Raw genomic sequence first — 18,848 nt, 5'->3', positions numbered from 1 at the left:
GTTACCGCTTCCCTTCGTAATCAGACGGGAACGACGGGCTCAACGTAAACACACCGAGCAAAGCAGCGAGAGAGACGGAGACGCTGTGGGAAGAAGCCTTCACGGGTGAGGAAATAAGAAGCAATCATCACCTGTTTTACTTCCGTCTACATTCACATTTCATTGTGCAAGGATCTCAATTTCCTGCTTGGAAAAGAGACGCTTTCTCTCGTTTTTGTGCTCCTCCCCTTTAAAGTTTCCTTCATTTTCTCCGTTGCCCGTCTTATCTTTATTGTAGCACAGACGGCATGAACCTCAAATATCCATCCATTACAGTCAACGTATTTATATGTTTTTTCTCTTTTTATATCAAAAATTTAACAATACGGCCTTCATTTATTCTAAAGTGTAAAACAGAAAAATCTCTCGGCATTAAGTCAAAAGGCAAAAAAAAAAAAGAAAAAAGGAGAAGAAACAAAAAGTGACCCGGAGTTGGTTCGCGGCTGTTCACAGGATGAAGGTTTTCGAGAAACCAAAAGTGCAAACGAACATCGACTGCTGCTACTTTATTTATTTCTACTTGAAGCATCTTGAATTTAGACTTTGAACAAACCAAACCAACTGCTGGAGGATCAGAGTGTGTGTGTGTGTGTGTGTGTCAGAGAGACGACCAGTAGGAAGGAGATCCCTCCCTCTCTTCTCCCCATTTTCCTCTTTATTTCTTCTGCTTTGCCTCCTCCACAGACGGGAGGTCCGAGGGTTTTTGTCGGCTCCTGATCCGTCTCCGCTCAGGACGGCGTCTTCCGAGGGGAAGGAGGCTGTCACGATCTCAGCTTTAGGATGACGGTGGCCAGGATCAGGAAGAACGTGTTCCAGCCCAGGGTGACGGCAAAACCTCGCCACACCATCATCTCGGACATCCCCCAGCCTGGGCAGAAGATCACCGAGTTGGCTGCACGTTAAAATTACATTTCCGACAGACAAGTCAAACGAATAATCAGAAAAACCAACAACAATTTGCTCAGAGTTCTGTTATCAGCGGATGTTTTAAAGTAGATGGTAAGAAATGTGCTCAACTGCCCTGGCTTTTTTGGTTTACTCACTACGCAAGACTCCACTGTGGAAGAAAACCGCAATGAAGCTTCTTTAAAATTCGCTTCAGAACATCTGGACAAGCGAATCAATTACTTGCTGTGTATGTTCTTCGAACTATTTGGACATCCTTGCAGAAAACATATTTGCAGTGGAAATGGCGCTACACATCGTCCCAGAAACAGTATATGACGGTGAGAAGGTGATGGAGTTGTAGCAGGGTTGTTTTTCAGCATATTGGTCAGACAGACTTCTCAACTGGAGAAGGAATGAATGGGACTCTCTTCAAAGAATAATCCAGGGATGGTATTTTAAAGTAGACGGATTTTAAACATGCAGCCAAGAAAACTCTACAAAGCTTCTGGAATGGGACAATCAAATACCAGAGTCTAATTCAATTAAAGATCAATAGAAAAAACACAATCAAGACAAGAGTGGAGGCGAAGGACCCAAAATATCTCCAAGATTTGTAGACAGTTGAGTCAAAATCATCCCTGAGCAAAGGAAAACTAATTTCTCAAGGGATGCCTTAAAATTGTCATTACCAGAAGAGGCTTTTCTACTACGTATTGAATGGATGTTTTTAATAAATATTCCTTATGCAGATACTTTTTATCATTCATAAGTTAAGGGGTGTTTTCCTTAAATATATTTTATTTACTTGGGTTACCAATATCTGGTGTGCATTTCAGGGTCTGAGAAATAAATTCACTCAGAAAACTTGACAATTTGATGTTTTCAAGCATATTCTTCCAGCTAATATCTATTCCTTAAAGTGAAGTGAGGTCGTGACAAAATTTGGCACACAGAGCGAGAGCCTTGTGTTACGTTCAAGGAACCCGAGTTACCCAGAATCGAAGGCTGATAAATGATTTAGACCCAATGCGGATGTTGCAGGTGAAGTTAGACATTAAGTTGTTGACCTGAGCCTCACGCGACAGTGGTGTCAGTGTTTGTACAAATGTTACCTCTGTACATGATGCAGCGAAGGGATTCGGACGCGTAGGTCTGAGGAAGAGCCAGGCTGAGGTAGCAGAGAGGATACGGGATGCACTCCACAGGCCAGATGATACCTGCAGCACAGGACGGAGAAGACGCCGGGTAAGATGTCGGATAAATAAAAAATGCAGCTCGTGTCTGGATTCTGACAGCAAACGACATTATTAAACATTCACAAGTCATCGCTAATTTCTTTATATTTGTGTTCGAAGAAGGGATATTTTTTTTATTTCTAGTAGGTTTTGCTGTTCTCATTTTCAGTTTTGTACTAGATGACAGAAACTTGAAATCTTTTTCCAATCACTGATTCCTACGCACCAATCCATAACCATGTGGGGGCTAATAGCAACCTGATGTGTTGGAATTACTTTTGCTGTAGGACAAAAACTCAAAGTCAGTCATTTTCTGTACTGGAGAAGCGGATAAAAATGTTGAACACCATTTAACAGGAAACTGTATTTTCTAGGACATTTTGAAACACAGAGACTTTTAGCAGCAAACAGGAAGGCTAAATGTATTTCAAAGTATATATTGTCCAGGGAAATACTGACCTAGCTAAATATGCTAACCGCTAGCATGCCAAAGACAATTTAGATATTGTTTAGTTGGTCAAGAAATGCCAACCTAGCTATCTACGCTAATCGCTAATAGCACATGCCAAAAACAGTAGTCAATCCAACTAGAGAGTAGTCTGTGTTTTACAGCGACTCACAGGGGCAGTGAAGTCCTAACACGAATAATCAACGATAGATAACTCCTGAAAGCTAGATGCAATGTTTTGAGTAGCTCTTAAAGTCAAACTGGAACTCGCTAAAATCTCTAAAAGGTATGTGAAAGACAAAATATCAGAAATTAGGAACAAATTTCAAATTAGAGCTTCTCGACTCCTATACTTGGGCTGATTCATGGTTGTGTCAGCAGATAACAGACCACTGGATGAAGAGAGAAATTTAAATAGGATGTTTAGATGGTTTCACCCATAAGGTACAAAATATGCCGTCTTCTCCAGGAAAACAAGGTTAACAGCAGAGGTTTGCAAACAAAATGGGAAAGTCAGAAATAGTAGAGATGAAGATCATTTTAAGATATAAAATCGGACTATTTAGTAGCAAAACAAATGTTTTAGAAGTTGTGGACAACACTGCTAATCATTGTGTCCTTTCATTGTTATAATTATAATGTCAAACAAAAGGATGTATGAAAATTTTATCCTATAACTGCTTTTTGTGTGGTTTCACTTAATTTTGTTTCTGCTCTTTTAAACACTTTATAGCAACATAAAGACACAGTTCTCAGATAGTTTGAATGATATTTAGTATTTATGTTAAAAGCTTTAACTATTTGTGCTTTGGCTCTTACTTTAATACGAAATGGCGGATGCCGCCTTTCTTGTTTGGATTCACTCACCTATGATTTACATTCTCAATGTGTGTGCCCTGATATCAGTACCTTCACCATCAAATCAAGAAACATGTGCTATTTTCTATGACTGTCAATCACTTAAACTATCTTCAGATCCCGTCTTCTGAACAAATATCATCCCCACGTGTTGGCTGACACCCGGCTCACAATGATCTTTAATCAGCGGCTCACACTTAACCGAGCAATCAGTCGCCCGCTGTGCTTTTGGAGTCTGACAGGCGGTGAGACGCAAGGCGGTTTTACGACAGACGTTCCCCGAGTCTCTGCTTACCGCTCAGGATGAGGTTAGGGTAGAAGATGCCCAGGGCGGCCTGGTTGGCGCTCTGCTCGTCGTCGATCGCCGCCGAGATGACGAGGCCGAAGGAGATTCCCGTGATGCCCTGCAGCACGATCAGACATATGACCAGAAACAGGGAGCCTTCGTTCGGCATCTGTGACGAGAGGGGGCAAAAAAAATAGCACAGTGAGGAAGTGCAGGAAGCTCAAACCCAATGCATCGTTGTGATTCTTTTTTTTTTAAAGGGTTTATCGTGGTTAGCTGGTCGCAGACACACGGGGAGTTCAAACAGCCGCACTTTCCGCCACCAGAGTGAGGTGGAGCAGCTGCTGCTGCGTTTACAGCTGCCAGATGGCCTCCGCTGCTGCAGACCAGTCCTTTTAAAAAAAAATTTGACCCATAAATGCTAAATGCATCACTTTCACATTATTGCACCTTTTTAGTGTGGTGAGGTGTTTTATTGCTAAACAGGCTGTCCCTCTGTTCCCTGTCATCACGGTGATTATGCGAAAGCATGGCGGATGGGGTTAGGCTGAGACACTTTTAATTTGGGGATCTGCATTCAGTAAGCAAGCTATAAAAGAAAACAGCAAAAAGTGTAAAAATCAAGGATGCGATATTGACGAGTCAAACTGAAAACCGCAGCATTTCCATGGAATTAACACACAGTAACTGGGTTTAATTATGTTTCCAAATGTATTAGTATTTATTGACACTTTCATTGAACAAAATAACAATTCTGATAGTATGGACAGTTTTTTTTTATTATTAATTGGGATTTATCAAGACAACAATAAATTAAAATTCTTATCATAATTAACGATTTATCACAATAAACAATAAACGCCCCTAATTGCCACAAGGGAACATTATGCAGGTTCTCAAGGAACTAAAAACGTATGTTCATAACATTACAAGCGTAATTATCCCAATTTCATGCAGATGAAAAACCACGATTGCAAACCAGAAAATACTTTGACAAAAATAAAGATCTACAGGGATCCACGCGCTCTCTAATCTTCCGATGATACGGCGTAAAAAAAAAATAAATAAAAAAAATACAAGAAAAGACGAGCGTAACTCTGCTTGGATGTGAAGAAATACATTTAGAGGCGAGACGAGACTCCTGAAAACCAGGCAGAGTTTTTTGGGCAGGACTCAGCTGCGAGCAGTCGAGGTGATAAACTCTCCAAAGTTGACTGGAATGTTTGTGTTGCTCCTCGGAGCTCTAAGACACTATCCGTCTCCCCTGACAACGTGCAAAAATAGACCCGCACCCAGAGGCCACATGACCACACGGTTGCCACAGCAATCGCGGGCTGTTGTGGTGGCGATCCTGCAGTGATCCCTGGATACGGGCGATGCAGGAAGTGATTTATGAAGCGGCGCTCTCTTTGGACTTCGGCACCTTAATTAGCACGGTTCTGAGCATGCATATAAGCACTCACACACACCCACACAGAGGAGAACACACGCTCCTCTGTTAAGGGTAAGAAAAACAATGAGTTTATTTAGGGAACGTATTCAAGGACTTTGGGTTTTTGACATTCTTTGTAGAGATGGACTTCAAACTCTGTCCTCTTCAGTCTGAAAGTTTCTTTCTCTATTGATTTTATGCACCCACACACACACACACACACACACACACACACACACACACACACACAGTGGATCAATCCAGACTCCTGCTGTTGTAATGGTGTGTTGTTCTCGCACCAGACTCGACCTTCACTACCGTCAGACTTTGTTGCACACGCAGAAGAAACGCCGATTCCTCATAGAGCGGGCCGTTGTAGTGGAAAATAAATCTCAGACAAACAGTTAGTATTGAAAAGCTGTTTTGCTGGCTGCAGTGGAGTCTTATTAACATAATTAAGTCTCTGTAACTTGCCACACGTAAAGTCGGGTTTTTTGTCGACGCAGTAAAAATGCAAATGAACCCCGGAGAAGGCCTGGGAAGGCTGGCGAATTATTAACCTCCAACGTGTCGGACAGGTTTCCCACACGTCAAAACCAAACCATGTTAGGGGTGACTCTGGTCAGACTGTTTTACTGCTGTTTTTCTTTCTTCTCACTTTTACGGTTTCTGGGATTTTATGTGACCGACAGAACACACATTTCTGAGTGGATTTGTCTTCAACTCCTGCTTCTGCTGGAGTTGCAGCTGCGATTCATTTTCACTTTGGGCCATATCAGATCAAGAATGTTCTCAAAGAGCCAGTGATGCCAGGATGTACTAGTGGCACACTGTTTAAGTATGACTAAACAGCTGTCTTTGCATTCCATAAGTACTTCTTAAAATCAAGTAGCCCTGAACATCTCTTAACAGTGATCCCAATTGTTTTTGTGAACGGGGCAGCGTCAGAGTGGAGGACTGGTGACGTAGCTGCTATAATACGGGAAATTTACTGGAAAATATTAATACGGGAGCGCAGCAGGAAACACAAAATACTGTTCTCTCCCGGCCAAAACGGGAGACTTGAGAGGTATGGGCAGAAGTGTAGTAAAAGTGAGACCTACTGCCACCTTCAGGTGGGGCTTGGCATCACTCCAAGGTTTTTGCAAACATTTGCTAGAAACGCAGAAAAAAATGTGTGCTGCTGTTGACTTTGTGAGCATTTCCTCAAAAAAACTGGAGCAGCTGATCGATGTCATTTGGTGTGATGAGTCTAAGGGGCCACATAAAAACATAAGGCGGGCCAGATCTGGCTCCAGAGCCTCAAGTTTGACACGTTTGTCCAGAGCTCATTCTCATTTTGCAAATTACCTCAAGCTCTGGATGGAGAACATCGGTTCTAAGAATTGCCAAAAATCTGTCTTTTGAGCTAAACAGTTTTTTTTGTTTTTTTTTAAGATCAATAAAGTGGTTTAGCGTGACGGTAGCGTTTGTTCCCCGAACCCACCTTGAAGACGAGCAGGATGAAGAGCAGCATCAGGATGATCTGAACGCTGATGACGAAGAGCTGGGAGAAGAGGTGAGCCAGCATCATCTCCATGGAGCTGACACCTGGTGGAGCGAAGAACAGGAAATGGGGTTTTATGACGAGAACAGCAGTTTGAGGCAACTTCCACTTGAGACCAGATAATTACATTTCCATACTATTTCATAAAATTAGAGGGATTTTTTTTTCTTAATCAAACCAAGAAAACACAAATAAGAGGAATAAGTCAAATTTGATCCCTGAAATAATCTCCCCTTATTTATCAATTTTACCTCACTTTAAAAAAATGACATGAAATGTGAGAGTTTTGCAAGTTGGACTATTTTGAGCGTGCACACCGGGAACTCAATTTACCAATAAGCTAATAGAACAGAAAAGCAGCAGCTTGCTATGGCTAAATCCTGTTCTAACAATGAATTCAATCAATTCCTCTTCACCCTCACCTGTGATCATGTTCCTCCCTCTACTGGCCGTGTGTCAAATTACACCTGAATGATGCATCGCCTGGATTTCCATCAATAATCCACTTTCAAAGATTTCAATAGATCCGGAGATCGTTAACTAACACTTTATTTTCTAAGCCAAACTGTTGAAAGCATCACCGTTCTTCAGAGTAAGAGAAAGACGAGCTTTAATCCAGCTTCTTTTATACACTATAGTTACTGTCAACACAAGCTTTAAGTTTTCAAAAAGATAATTATATCAGATGTTTGTTTGTTTTTTTTGAAGAAAGTGTTTTACTTTCTGTGTCATTTCATGTTTTTGTCTATTTTCTCATCTTGTGTTTATTTGTTATTTGAAGTTAATAGTTTGTTCTGTGTTAGAAATATTTTTGATTTGATATTCTTTTTTTTCTTACTTCTTTTTTTATTTTTTCTATATAATTAAAGTCTGCACTTGTTTCTTAGTAACAGATCATATTCACTTGCGGCCTCCAAGGTGCTATTCAAATAAAGATTTGTAAACAAAATAATCAAATGATTGAGTATTTTTCTTTGCTCGGTGTTTATTTTCTTGAAAGTAAACACTATGTTTATACCAGTGTTCAAAGGCGACCACCAACACTTCTGATCTAATCTGTACAAAAATAAAAAAGACCGCCATGCCGCTGAGAGAAATCTTTATTCATAGATGTTCTCCAGAACCACTTTGAGTATCCAAAATAGTTGAAAATCGTGTCTTTGATTAGCTTGAAATGAAATCCATCATGACAATAATCAATCAAAATTCTAATGGTGAAAAAAAAATTTCACGATAAATGATAAACGGTACAATAATTGCTCATCCCTGTTAATGACTCCTAATATTCTCAAGGTGCTAACGATGATTCCTAACACGAGCAAAGCGCTGGAGCTGACACTTATGAACTTTTGTGCCGCTATTAGAGCAAATGAAGGTTTGGTTTCTCACCTGCGACCCAGCACCTGTCCAGAAGCCCCTCCTTCCTCTCCAGGACGAAGGAGAGCGCCGTCAGACCCACAGCCAGGTAGAAGGAGATGCTGCAGGAACACAGGCGAATCGGAGAAAGAGGGATTTGTTCCTTTAAGTGTTTCCCAGCGATGTGCCACAGTAAAGGTTAGCGTTTACAAATAAATCCATTCAAACAACACAAAACCGGAGCGGCCCGCTCATCACTGACCTCAGGACAGCTCCTGGAGTCACATAGGTGGTAAAATCCATGTCCAGGCTCCCGTAGATCGGCTCTTCAAACTGGGAAATGACCAGAAATGGTTTCATTCCACCTGATGCTGCAAACAGCAAAACCATCTCACACTGTTGAGGATCGGAGTGGGCGAAATGGACCTTTAATTTGATCGTGATTCTTTGTGATGCTATTGTGAGAACGATGAAGATTATGATAGAAATAAAAAACTATTTATTACCTTTTAGGTGTAAATAGTTCTGCATGGCATGACAGTCATAGAGCCACAAACACAAACATTGCTCTAGAAAAGCATTCAAAACTCAGCAACTGCATTTAATCATATTTTCAGATTTACTGGTATTTATTGTAACTCTAGTGGAGAAAATAGCAAAATTAACATTTCTTACCAAACTGTCTGCTTTGTTTTCTTGCATTTATTTTCCTTAACTGAAATTTATCATGACAACGATAAATCAAAACTCAAATGGTGATCAGAAACTTTCCACAATGAATGATTGGGAAAATAACTTTCCATCATACTTAATACAATAGGTATTGTTAAATGTGAAATGTATTGATAAATATCGTAAAAAACATATTTATCGTGTCGTGTTTAATGATACGATAATTGCCCACACCTGTCATCGACGATGATTAATATGTTCTTTTGTAATTTTCCTTAAGCTCTCTTACTTTTATCGGTAGAGCAGCCAGGTACGCCAAAGCGCCCATTTTATAATCCACAAAAGCCTGCAGGCAGAAAATAAACAATGTTAATATTGACCTCACATGAAATCATAACAATGGTTTTATCAGGAAGCAGGAAATTCGACGGTTTCTGTTTGGTAAAACTAAAGTTTGGGGAACAAGAATAACAACCGACGTTAAAAGAGGAAGATCGCTCATTCGGTGAAATGCATCCAGCTTTCGATAATATCTTGCTGTACCTGAAACGCCTGGTGCAGCTGCTTCTGTAGCATGAGGCCGATCTGTCGATCTGTTCAACGACAAGGCTTCAGGTTGATTCGATGTTTTCCGTCAAAGCAAAACAAACTTAACGGTAAAAACGAAAGTGTGTCTCACTGGTCAGGTCCAGCCAGACGTGCACCGATCCTCCGTCGATCACTTCCTTGGAAACCTGCCGCTGCAGAATCCTGTAAAACAAAGGAACTGTTTAGAGCTACTTTATAACCATAATAAATGGAACACTGACCAACGTAGTTGATGTGTGTTCATGATTTTGATGGCGGTACTCGACAGACTCAAATTGGTCGATGTTTTTCTGACTTTTTATTTTTGTGTTTTTAGGACGTAAAGCACTTTGAACTGCCTTGTTGCTGAAATGTGCCATGCAAATTAACTTGATTGATTGATTATGTTCTCCTTAACGTAAGTATATTTTTATTAAATTAAAAAAAAAAAAAATTGGTAAGCTAATAATCAGTGAATGCAGGGATAAGAATAAAATAAGCTCTGATTCATCTTACTCTTTTTTTCAAACTGGTCTTTTGCTTATTATGCTTTTTGTTTCTGGATGTTCTCTCCATTTGCTTCTTTTGTTAAACTAATTAAATATCAAGGTGATGTTTTATTAAAATATAAACAGTGGTAGTAATAAATGCATTAAGGGATGAGTGTGTAGCTGCAGGTTTGTTTCACTAACAGGAACTTGAAAGGTCAGCCAGGCTCAATTTTCCACCGACGGCGAGTCTGAGAGTCTGTCAGCCGCACTTCTTCTGCTTTCAGCCAAATCAATACAGATAATGTCTCCGTCCAACCAGAAGAAACTCAAGACGTGCTTTTAACTCAGAATGAAAACAATGCTAGAAGCTTGTGCTCAGCTTATGAATTTGATTTTATTTTCAGCAAAATAATCATTTTGCCTTTTAAGCAGCTTTCTACTTTTTTGCAATATAATTAACCTTTTTTTTTTTTTTACCTCTAATTTTAAAAAATCATTTTACTGGAAGTAGATAGACTCTAAATTGGAGCTTTGTGCCGTCTGACTGTGCCTATAAAATTTATTAATTCCTTTGATGCTCTATTCATTGCCTTTACAAATCCGTCCTGGTCAACAAAATTCAGCTAATTTGACAATTATTATTATTATTATTACTAAGAAATATTTTAATAAATAAAATAACATGTAACATAAAACAAGTGATTGCTTGTTTTATGTCAGTATGCAATTATACTGCATTTAGAGTACTTCTGCAGGAACAGTGATGTCATTAGCTAAAAGACTTTGACTCTGTCAGGGTCATTGTGTTTCAAGAGTTCCAAGGTAAGATTACTTTCTCTGATTGCAGGCGTTAGGAGACGTAAAGCGATTGCTGAAGCGTTCAACACAGGAATAGAAAACCAAGGCCAAGTCGGTTCAATTAACTGACATAGGACCTTACCACAGGAGCCGCTTTTCATTGGCTGATGCCCATTGTGGTCCTGTGGGTAGCCCGTCTCACAAACACACGCTTCCCGTTAGCTAGCACAGCATAATGGCAGTACTGATACAACTTCTACACTTTAAAGCAGGGGTGTCAAAGTCAAATGGACGGAGGGCCAAATAAAAAATTTAGCTACAAGCCGAGGGCCGGACTGATCGAATGTTCATTGAAATTTTTTTAAATGACGCATATAGTCTAGTGAACCTAATTGAACCTACTGAAAACCTAACAAATATATTCCAATATGATCAGATAAATAAAGCAATATTTTCTTATGGCTCTGTCAGTAATCTTTAATCTTCAACAGACACAACTGAAATATTTTTAAAATATAATTGGATTGAAATACAATAAAATAAAGTGCAAAAATCTATTAATCAAAAACAACACTTTTATCAAGGAGAAGTAATATGCAGTGAAAACAAATATTAAACTTTAACTTTTAAACTTGAACTGAGTAAAAACTCTAAATATGTGACTGCACAGTAATGTTCACTTGTTTGAGGTTGAGGGTGATACTTGGTGGTGTCCCATCTTTTCCACAAGTTCATCAATGTTCGGGGTAAAGCTCTGAGCTGAGGAAATCCCCGGTTCTCAGTGTTGTGAAGTAACGAAGTCCATGTACTTCGTTACTGTACTTAAGTACAATCTTCGCGGCAAAACGAAAACGTATATTGGAGTTGGAAAAGGCGGATTTGGCATAAGCTGGTATGTGAATGGTTCGGATGGAAATGGAGACAGGAAATGAGGAAGATATGGAATATGAAGGGTGGACGCCAGTGGGGAGAGGAAGAGGGAGAGGACGGGAAAGACAAAAAATAAACGAAGGAAAGAGTATTAGTGATATTCAAGGAAATTAAAGAGAACTGGAAGGAAGTAGCTCTGAAGAAGAAAGGATAGTGAGAAGGAAAGTTGTGAGGGAGGAAGTTAAAATAATATTAAAACTAAAAAATTAAGAAGAACAGAATTAACATCAGCCCCATTGTGGTGTCAAGAGAAGTAAAAAAGAAAATCGGAGATGTTGAAATGGTGAAGATATTGAGAGATGGAAATTTATTGGTAGTTTGTAAAAATGAAGAACAAAAAAATAAGGCTTTAAATGTGGATAATATATGTAACAAAACTGTGATGGAGAAAAAAATAGTAGGCGAAAATAAAAAAACTAGAGTGATTTATGGGATCCCTCTAGAGGAAGATCTTGAGAAAATTAAGAAGAATATTACAGGAGGAAAAGTGAATAACTTGAAGAGGTTGTCAAGAACAATAAATGGAGAAAGAGTAGGAAGTTTGTCAATTCTCATTGAATTTGAAGAGAAGGATTTGCCACAAAACATCAAAATAGGATATCTCAGTTTTCAGGTCAGACCATATATCCCTCCACCACTTCGTTGTTTCAAATGTCAAAGGTATGGACACATAGCAGCAGTTTGTAAAGGGAAGCAGAGATGCCCAAAATGTGGTGAAGATCACAAAATAGAGGAATGTAAAGAAGAAGCACAAGAAAAATGTTGTAACTGTGGAGGGCAACATAGAGTTACGTATGGAGGATGTGAGGTGAGGAAGAAGGCAAAAGAAATCATTCAGATTAAAACAACCAAAAACATTAGTTATGCAGAAGCTGTTAAAAATGTGAAGGAACAGACAACAAGAAAGAGTGAACAAACAGTGAACCAAATCCCACAGCAAAGCAAAGTGCAGTTAGAAGAAAATATCACAGTGTCAGTAGAAAAATTAATATTATTTGTAGCATATGTTATCAACTGCACTGACCAAGCCAAGCATAAAACTGAGAAAATTAAAATAATAGTGAGAGGAGCAGAAAAGTTTTTGGGGTTTAAAGAGGGATCATGGGAGAACATAAACAAAAAGCTGGAGGGGGATGGGAGACCAGGACCACCAGCTGAAAATAATTAATGTTAATATTACAATGGAATGCAAGAAGTTTAATTGCTAACGGACAGGAACTTAAAGGTTATGTTGATAGTCTTGAGGAAAAACCAGAAATTATTTGTGTTCAGGAAACATGGTTAAAAACAACATTAGATTTTGTGATTAAGGGATATAATAGTGTAAGAAGAGATCGACAGGAGGGAGGGGGAGGAGGATGTGCAATATTTATAAAACAAGGGATACAATTTCAGGTATTAGGGAAGGGGAAAGAACTTGAATATATAGTAGTTGAAATATGGGAACAAGAAAGTAAATTTAAAATAATAAATTTTTATAATCCATGCAAAACATTATCAATTGAAATAATGGAGGAGTTAATGGCATATTTGGAAGGGAAAGTAATTTGGTGTGGAGTTTTATGCAAATAGTACATTGTGGGGTAAATGTAATGATAAAAACGGAAAAGTTATAGAAGAATTAATGGAAATGAAAAATCTTGTATGTATTAATGATGGGAGGAGAACAGGAATCAATGTAAGAACAGGGATGGAATCAGTTATTGATTTAACAATTGTTTCAAATGTTTTAGCTGGTATTTGTGAGTGGTTCATTGATAAAAATACAACAATAGATAGTGATCATTATCCCATTGTAGTTAAGGTAGGATTAAATTTAAATAAGAATATAAAGGTAAATAAAAAACTGAATTTTAATAAAGCAGACTGGATTAAATTTAGGTACTTGAGTCAAATAAACTTAGAGAAAGTAGATATGACAATGGATATAAATGATGTCAATTTAGGAATTTGCAAAATAATCATGGAAGCAGCAGATAATTCAATAAAGAAAACAGGATGTAGAAATGATAAGAAAATGGTGCCATGGTGGACAGATGAATGTAAAAAAGCAATAAAGTTAAGAAATAAAGCATTTAAGGTATTAAAAGGGAACCCTATTTATAAGAATTTAATTGATTATAAAAGAAAGCAAGCAATGGTAAGAAAAACTATTAAGAATGCAAAAAGAGAATATTGGAGGAATTTCTGTAGTACAATAGGGAGAGAAACCAAAATAGAAAAAATTTGGAAAATAATTAAAAGAATGAATGGCAAAAAGAAAGAGTTTGAATACCCTATATTAAAAATGGATAATATAAATATAGTAAGAGATGAAGATAAAGTTGAAACATTGGCAAGAACATTTAGCAAAGTTCATAGTTCAAATAATATAAGTGAAGAGGGAAGGAAAGGGAGAGAAAATACAAAATTTAAATATAAAGAGCTATTAGAGAGTGTAGAAGAAACAAACAATTTGTTAAATGTTGAATTCACAAAAGCTGAATTGAATTCTGCACTCAGGAAGACAAAAAATACAGCACCAGGTAAAGATCAGATTTGTTATAGAATGATAAGACAACTTAGTGAAAAATCAAAAGATATATTATTGCAATTATATAATAAAATTTGGGAGGAAGGAAAATTACCAATAAATTGGAAGGAATCAGTTATAATACCAATAGCAAAACCAGGAAAAGATAATTCAAACCCAGGAAATTACAGACCAATAGCTTTAACATCCAATTTATGTAAAATAATGGAAAGAATGATTAACAATAGGATGGTTTATTATTTAAATAGTAAAGGATATATATCAAAATATCAAAGTGGGTTTCGAAAAGGGAGGAGCACTAATGATCCAACGTTATGTTTAGAACATGAAATTAGAAGAGCACAAGTAAATAAAGAAAGTGTGGTGGCAGTATTTTTTGATATAGAAAAAGCATACGATATGATGTGGGTGGAGGGATTATTGATTAAACTATATATGTTGGATATTAAAGGAAAATTATTTAAATGGATTAAAGACTTTTTAACAAATAGAAAAATACAAGTGAGAATAGGGGAAGTGTATTCAGAAAAATATAAAGTAGAAAATGGAACTCCGCAAGGAAGCATTATAAGTCCTTTACTGTTCTTAATTATGATAAATGACGTGTTTAATGGAATTGGAAAAGAAATAGGATGTTCACTATTTGCAGATGATGGAGCGGTCTGGAAAAGAGGGAAAAATGTAGATTATATTGTAAAGAAAGTACAAAAGGTTATCATTGAAATAGAAAAATGGGCGTTACAATGGGGAATCAAGTTTTCAGTTGAAAAAACAAAAGTAATGATATTCACACAAAAAATAAACAAGGAAATAAAATTAAAATTATATAATCAAAAATTAGAACAAGTAAAATGTATAAAATTTTTAGGAATATGGTTTGATGAAAAACTAAAATGGAATATACATATTCAAAAAGTGGTTGATAAGTGTAAAAAAATCTTAAATATTTTAAGATGCTTGGCTGGCAGTGACTGGGGAGCAGATAGAAAATCAATGAAGCAGATTTATACTGGAATGATAAGATCTAACATAGACTTTGGTTGCATAGTTTATGGTTCAGCAGCTAAAACACGTCTGAATAAATTAGACATTATTCAACATCAGGCATTAAGATTATGTACTGGAGCATTTAAAACCACACAAACAGCTGCAATAGAAGTAGAAATGGGAGAAATGCCATTAGATTTAAGAAGAACAAAACTAGAAATAAATTACTGGTTAAATTTACAAAGCAATAAACTTGATCATCCAACTTGGGAAATTTTAAGTCCATGTTGGGAAAAAGAAAAGAAAGAAATGAGGAGTTTTGGATGGAATATTGAAAATAAAATAAAAGAATTTAAGATTAATAGTTTAGAAATAAGTCAAACACCAATGTCAATAACACCGCCATGGATTCTACCAGAAGCAACTGTAGACATGTCAATAATGGAAAAGAAACAAGCTAAATCTTACATGGTAGATAGATATTCAGTACAGATAAATTAAAAAATTATCATCAATATATTCAAATTTATACAGATGCGTCAAAAATAAATGGAAAAATAGGAGTAGCTTTTGTGGTACCAGAATTTGATTTAAAAATAGGAAAACGGAGCACAGACGGATTATCAGTATACACAGGAGAAATGTTGGCAATATTGTTAGCTTTACAATGGGTAGAAGAAATAAAACCATTAAAAACAGTGATATGTTCAGATTCAAGCTCAGCATTGTTAAGTTTAAAAAATATTCAATCAGATAGTAGGATGGACATTTTATTAGAAATATTTCATATATTGTTCAGGATACAAAATATGGGTCTAATAGTTATATTTGTGTGGGTTCCAGCACATATTGGGGTAGAAGGAAACGAGAGGGCAGATAAAATGGCAAAGAGGGCAATTCATAATCCTATTAATTTTGCAGTTAAAATAAGTAAATCTGAGGGAAAGAGTATGGTTAAAGGAAAACTGATGGAAAAATGGCAAAAAAGGTGGGATGAAGAAAAAACAGGAAGATGGTTTTATAAAATTCAGAAAATAGTAGGAGAGAAAAGAAATGAAAGAAGAAATAGAAAGGAGGGAAGGGTGATAACAAGATTAAGATTTGGGCATACAGGACTTAATTATACACTTTTTAAAATACAAAAGCATATTAATGGAAAATGTGAATACTGTGACAAATATGAAACAATAGAACATGTTATGTTAGAATGCCATAAGTATGAAAGAGAAAGAAGATGTATGAGAAGAGAGTTTGAATGTATTAAGGAAAAGATTAATTTGTTAGATATTTTGAGGAAGAATTTGGGGAGTAAACATATACAAATAATTATTAAATATTTAAAGAAAACTAAATTATTTCAAAGAATTTGATTATAGTAGGTGTGTGTGTGAATGTATGCATGATCTAGAGGGGTGGATTATAAAGATATGTATAAAAATGGATGAGAGTATGTATGCATATATAAATATGAAATTTATTTATTTAATTTATCTATTAATAGTATGTGTAGGAGTATACAAGTATTTATATAAATTGATAGTCCATCTCGAACCACACTCCATACCAGCAAGTGGCGGTAATGCTACTTAAAGTTTGTTGCCAACCGCCAATAAAATCAAGAAGAAGAAGAATAACTTGGTGGATATTGAAAGTTCCGGTTGTTATGGATACATGGGTAAGTACATCATCTCACAGAACATTTAAAGAACTACTTACAGTTCAAATAAGGAAGATATTTTTTTTCAGACGGGGTGCCGGCTTGCTGCGGTCTGCGGGCCGGTTCTAATAATAAATCAAGATCATCCCAGGGGCCGGATGTGGCCCGCGGGCCTTGACTCTGACATATGTGCTTTAAAGTCTGTCTGCTACACAGTCTTACGTTAGCTAAACAGATCAAAATGCAATGTGTACTGTATCTGACATAAAGATTTTATTTTAGCAGAAAAGGCTTTGGACTAAACTGTTACTCGTGTTAGCCACTCTAGCACCAAGTACAGCTGGTCAATCAACTATCGCTGTGTTCAGGGAAGCGCTGATTAATAATCCAGAAATAAATATCAAGCCTGGAAACTTGATATCGTAACGGACTGAATGTTTTGTTTTTAACGTAATCTTTGCTCGTCTTGCGGGGCGCAGGCGGTTGCCACGGTAACAGGTGTGCTTAAACTACAAAGAGAGAGTAAAAAGGTACGAGTGGTTTTGAGTTGATCACCTGTTCGGGTTATTTTAACTTTGTTTACCTTTGCTGTGGCGCATTACAGCCGCCGTAGTTTCTAAACGTTGGACTAATTGACTAATTAACTAACTAATTACCTCGTTCGTTTGTGAGTATACATCATTCACAACAAACATCAGATAGAACAAATATAGGCTATTTCATAAAATTTTAACAAACAAATGCTCTTTGGTTCCTCCTATCAGTCTGTAGCTTCTCATATTGAGGTCATCAAACCAAATTTCAGATCTACCGTAACTGACTGACTGACACCTGCTGGCCTCAGGTTTGCAACCAGCTTGTGACTGAAAAACCAGTAACCTCCTCCCAGATGATGACATGAACTTGTTATTTCCTCTGTCTATTGTAGTAGCTGATATATTGTGAAAATCCGGTAGACATGATGCACTAATAGAGTCATGTTTACATAGAAACAATGCGCTACGAGGCTTTGCTTGTGAGACTTGCGGTCACAAGTCTCACAAGACTTCAGACCCAACAGCCTCGGTTGGTAGCCGGAGAAAACAAGTGAATAAAAAGAAGAACTGGAACAAATACAGCGACGTTAATGACGTCGATGAGTTTTTAGAGGACATCAGGCACCAGGAGGACAACAGGGGGTCTGCTATCTGAGAATGCAATGACAGCTTGTCACAAGTCTCACAAGACTTGTGACCAAGTGGGTCGGTTGTGGGCGGAGCTTGGTAAGGTCCAACGATCCCCAATCCCAGGAGAACCTCCAGAAAAATGTCTCTGAAAAAGCCAGAGACGAAACACGGCCATCCATAGTGCCAGAGGAAAACCGAATAGAATATTCAATATGCAGGGAGAGGATTCTAAGTATTGAAAAAGATTTACGGATTCAGCTGGAGAATGTGTGTCAGCAGAAGGAAAATAAAATACTGGAGGTTAAACATTTTAAACTTTCCATGAAACTTCAAGAAAGTACAACAAGAATTGAGGAACTAGAAAGTCAGGTAAATTCACAGAGTGAACTATTTCAGAGAAAACATATTCTCTCTTGTCTGAAACTTAACGGAGTCGTGAGCTGGCTGAGAAAGTGGCAGGACTGAAGGTGTACAAAGATCGAGCGCTGGACGCAGAAAATCAGGTGAAAGAGCTTAAAGGTGATAACCAAAAATTGAAAATACTGCTAGATGCGTCTCATGTAAAAGCAAACGCATTCAGAAAGGAAACAGAGGACCTTAAAGTTGAGCTTAAAAATCAGGTGGAGCTATTGAAAACTAAAGACAACACAATTGGCAGTCTTAAGGTTTCATTGGATGCAAAACAAAAGAAAATCAATGCTCTAAAAGAGATTCAGAGGCAATGCAAAATTACACAAGAGATAGAGCTGGAGGCGAGAAGAACTTGCCAGAATGAAGAAACTTCAATAAAACGGATGAAACACAAAGACGAAGAAAATTTGAGCTTAATAAAGGAAGTCATGTCACTGCACAAGTCTTTGTTTGAATTAGAGAGGAAGATGTCACAACAAGAATTGCAGTACCACGTCCTCCAGGAGAAATCTGAACAAGCTCATACAGAACGAGCAACACTGCAGAGA

The 18,848-nt window shown here is 37.4% G+C and overlaps 1 protein-coding gene across 3 annotated transcripts in view; it reads right to left on the bottom strand.

The window, feature by feature from the left end:
• Nucleotides 1-631: 631 nt before the first annotated feature.
• abch1 (ATP-binding cassette, sub-family H, member 1) overlaps nucleotides 632-18,848 on the bottom strand; it is a 44,988-nt gene continuing 26,771 nt past the window's right edge. For all 3 annotated transcript variants that reach the window (XM_044136424.1, XM_044136423.1, XM_044136426.1), the window contains 9 exons: nucleotides 9,440-9,510; nucleotides 9,304-9,353; nucleotides 9,050-9,106; nucleotides 8,351-8,421; nucleotides 8,122-8,210; nucleotides 6,673-6,776; nucleotides 3,764-3,923; nucleotides 2,040-2,144; nucleotides 632-907 (listed from right to left, as the gene is read on the bottom strand). In XM_044136424.1, the coding sequence (XP_043992359.1) occupies nucleotides 801-907; nucleotides 2,040-2,144; nucleotides 3,764-3,923; nucleotides 6,673-6,776; nucleotides 8,122-8,210; nucleotides 8,351-8,421; nucleotides 9,050-9,106; nucleotides 9,304-9,353; nucleotides 9,440-9,510 (814 nt within the window). In that variant the 3' untranslated portion in view covers nucleotides 632-800. The remainder of the gene's footprint in view (nucleotides 908-2,039; nucleotides 2,145-3,763; nucleotides 3,924-6,672; nucleotides 6,777-8,121; nucleotides 8,211-8,350; nucleotides 8,422-9,049; nucleotides 9,107-9,303; nucleotides 9,354-9,439; nucleotides 9,511-18,848) is intronic.

This window comes from Gambusia affinis, linkage group LG13 (assembly GCF_019740435.1).
Source record: "Gambusia affinis linkage group LG13, SWU_Gaff_1.0, whole genome shotgun sequence".
NCBI classification, from domain to species: Eukaryota; Metazoa; Chordata; class Actinopteri; order Cyprinodontiformes; family Poeciliidae; genus Gambusia; species Gambusia affinis.
This window is presented reverse-complemented; position numbering and strand designations above follow the sequence as displayed.